Source organism: Anarrhichthys ocellatus, unplaced genomic scaffold (assembly GCF_004355925.1).
Source record: "Anarrhichthys ocellatus isolate YVR2014 unplaced genomic scaffold, GSC_Weel_1.0 scaffold6586, whole genome shotgun sequence".
Lineage (NCBI taxonomy): Eukaryota > Metazoa > Chordata > Actinopteri > Perciformes > Anarhichadidae > Anarrhichthys > Anarrhichthys ocellatus.
In genome coordinates, this window is record NW_022286560.1 from 1 (window position 1) to 2,805 (window position 2,805).

General features: G+C 42.1%; 1 protein-coding gene across 1 annotated transcript; it reads right to left on the reverse strand.

The window, feature by feature from the left end:
- Positions 1-259: 259 nt before the first annotated feature.
- LOC116380252 (occludin-like) lies at positions 260-2,234 on the reverse strand (the record flags this gene model as incomplete). The annotated part of the gene is made up of 4 exons (XM_031842196.1): positions 260-824; positions 948-989; positions 1,681-1,852; positions 2,023-2,234. Coding segments are annotated over 4 exons (525 nt in total), but the record flags the coding sequence as incomplete, so codon positions are not given.
- Between the last annotated feature and the right edge of the window lie 571 nt (positions 2,235-2,805).

The following is a 2,805-nucleotide window of genomic DNA, read 5'->3' on the forward strand; positions in this document are numbered from 1 at the left end:
TTAGGGCGGGGCTACACAGTGATTGACAGGTCTCTACATCACTCCTCAGTCCAGATATGGTCATGGAAAATAACCAACATGTCGTTCCTACCACATCTACGGCATCAAAACAGGAAGTTAGTGGTAAAGAAGTAAAGCCCGCCTCTTGCTTAATGTTATTGGCTCGGTCAAGTGTGACATTGATGGTTTTGCAGGCAACTCGTTTCTAGCGAGGCGTCTGTGTGATCCGCCTCATACTGTGTAAGAACAGCAAGAAAAATGTTCAATAAAAGAATTTATTTCAATAAAAAGCTATCACACCTTATTGTAAAAAGTACATGGCATTAAGTGTCTGTTCTACCATCCATAAAGAAACACACATGCTAAAAACATTAAAATGTTTCCCACATATTTACAAGTTTATAATCGCTGAGAAAGGATTAAAAAATGAGCATCTCATGCTGAGTCATCGTAACAAGAGCTGTTAAAAACAAACGGGGATTATGTCTTGATTTGTGTTCACTCCACTAAGAGACCATTTCAGAAAACATGAGGCAGAAATAAATACATATTACAGCGTCTATGGCAGGCGACACTCATAATACAAACATCACACGGGAGAGAAAACAGGAAACAACCGCGTCAGTGGTTCACCAGCTCTGACAGACGGGTTGGTGTTTGATCACGGAAGCTCCGTCCTGCTGTTGTCTGTAAAGGCTCATTTAGTCCGTTGTGTCCCGAGTCCTTCAAGCATTGCGGTCGTAATCGCTGACCCTCTTCTTGATGTGGTTCAGTTTGGACTTCAGATATTTACACCTGCGCTTCTTCACCCGATAGTCTGGAGACTGAAGTTATGATGGGAGCCAAAGAAAAAGAAAAGAGGCGTGAGGATGAGTTATACGAGTTGTAAAAAATAACCAGAAGCTGTTACGAGTGCTGAATCTGGACTCAACAAAGATCAAACGTACCTTCTTAATGTTCTTAATCCTGTTGTACTCGTCCAAAGCATCCTGTTAAAGAGTGCATCAACAACTTATGAAATTATGTCGCCAAAATCTCACATTTAACAATATTTTCATTGAAACGCATGCTTTATTTTGTCTCCGTCACTATATCTACCTTTACACAGACGTGACGAATAAACAAGAAAATGTTATGAAAGTATTCATGCAAAATAATTGTACAAAAAGAAACCTCCCCCAGTGTGTAAAGCGCTTGAAAACACTTTTGGGGCAAAAGAACAAGCTCATAAGTCCAATAGTCTCTCTCTTTTAGCTCTGTTTTTGGTCTCCACCACCAATATCTGTCTCTTTGGCTGCTAAATGCTCCACTTTGTTCACCAGCTCGTCTCTAACGGAGTCTCTCTTCTGGAAAAATGAGAGCGGTGAGACTTTATTAAATGCTAAAACTGAAACGTTGGTGATAATTCTCTCTATAATCAACTCCTTTCATGTCACACAAACCCATTTGATCCACATTATAATGTAAATAAATATTGATTAAAGCTTTAATGCTATGATTTTATATTTAATTCATATGACGCTACATTCCTGGGTCCTTGCTTCCAGAAACAATCTCTTTGCACGGATACGTATTGTTTATAAACCCTTAAACATGCTTTAAATTAAAACTGAAATATTGGTTATAGTCATACGAGCACATGTGAGTGAGTGAACGTATATGAGACAGTGAATCTCTCACCAGGTACTGGGGGCTGCCCTCCTGCAGGTCATCCAGCTCTCGGTCCACCTCCGACAGACTGTTGTTGAGGCCGTCCAGCTCCGCCTGCAGGTCCTTGTACTCCTGGTGGTCGTGGTCAAACTGACGCTTGTAGTCGTTGCGCTCCGGCTCGTTCGCTATCGGAGGAAATTCACTGAGGCGGAAAACAAGAAGGAAAGAGAGATACAGTGGCGGAGTATCAAATAGTTCAAATTAGCTCACATTAAAATGCTGCTAATACTTTTACTTGAGTACTTTCTCACTGTGGTACTAGTACTTCTACTGAACTAAAGGATCTGAATACGTCTTTAGATTTCTTCCTACCCGTCGAAGTCGTGGTCGTCCAGCTCGTCTCCTGACGAGTTGTAGTCGGTCTCGTAGTCTTGTCCGTCGGCGCGTCGCGGCCGACCAGCTCGTCTCTTCTTGGGCCTCCCGGCCGAGGTGGGAGCGTCTGAGTTGGTGATGTAGGGGGCGCGGTTATGCAGCGGCAGGTCTACCTCTGGAGGCCTGTGGGACAATGAACAGATATCCACATTCTTACATTAATTATACAGACCGAAGCAATAACAATGCACCTGGAATTGTGTTTATCAGGTTTACATGACATAGCAGGAAGTAAAACACTTTGATTCATGACTTCCTGTTTCCATCACGCATACTTTTCACGATTTCACTCAGTTTCACTGTTGCAAGAAAAAGTGATTCATGAGTTTCTTTGCTGCAACTGGCAACGTTAATGTCCACATTAATAACAAGAGCTCAGTCCAGAGTCTGAAACACTTCTAGGACCTTTATGGTGCGTCTGTAGACTCTCACTCTCTGCAGGAAAAAAGAAAACTGCCTGATCCACATTTTTGCTAAATAACAAGTTCCAGCATGTTTCTTTTTTTGTATTTAAAGCAGCCATCTCATGTACTATACATTAATATTATTAAAATACTGCATGTTTATACGTATAAAAGAAGTGGACGTAGTCATCGTGACGTCACCGGTTAGTTTGTGGACTGATGTTTTAAAGCCTGGAGCCCTACAGGACACGTCTCAGACCTGTCAATCACCCTGTAGCCCCGCCCTAAAGCATCCCCTGCTTTATGGTCTGTTTGACTC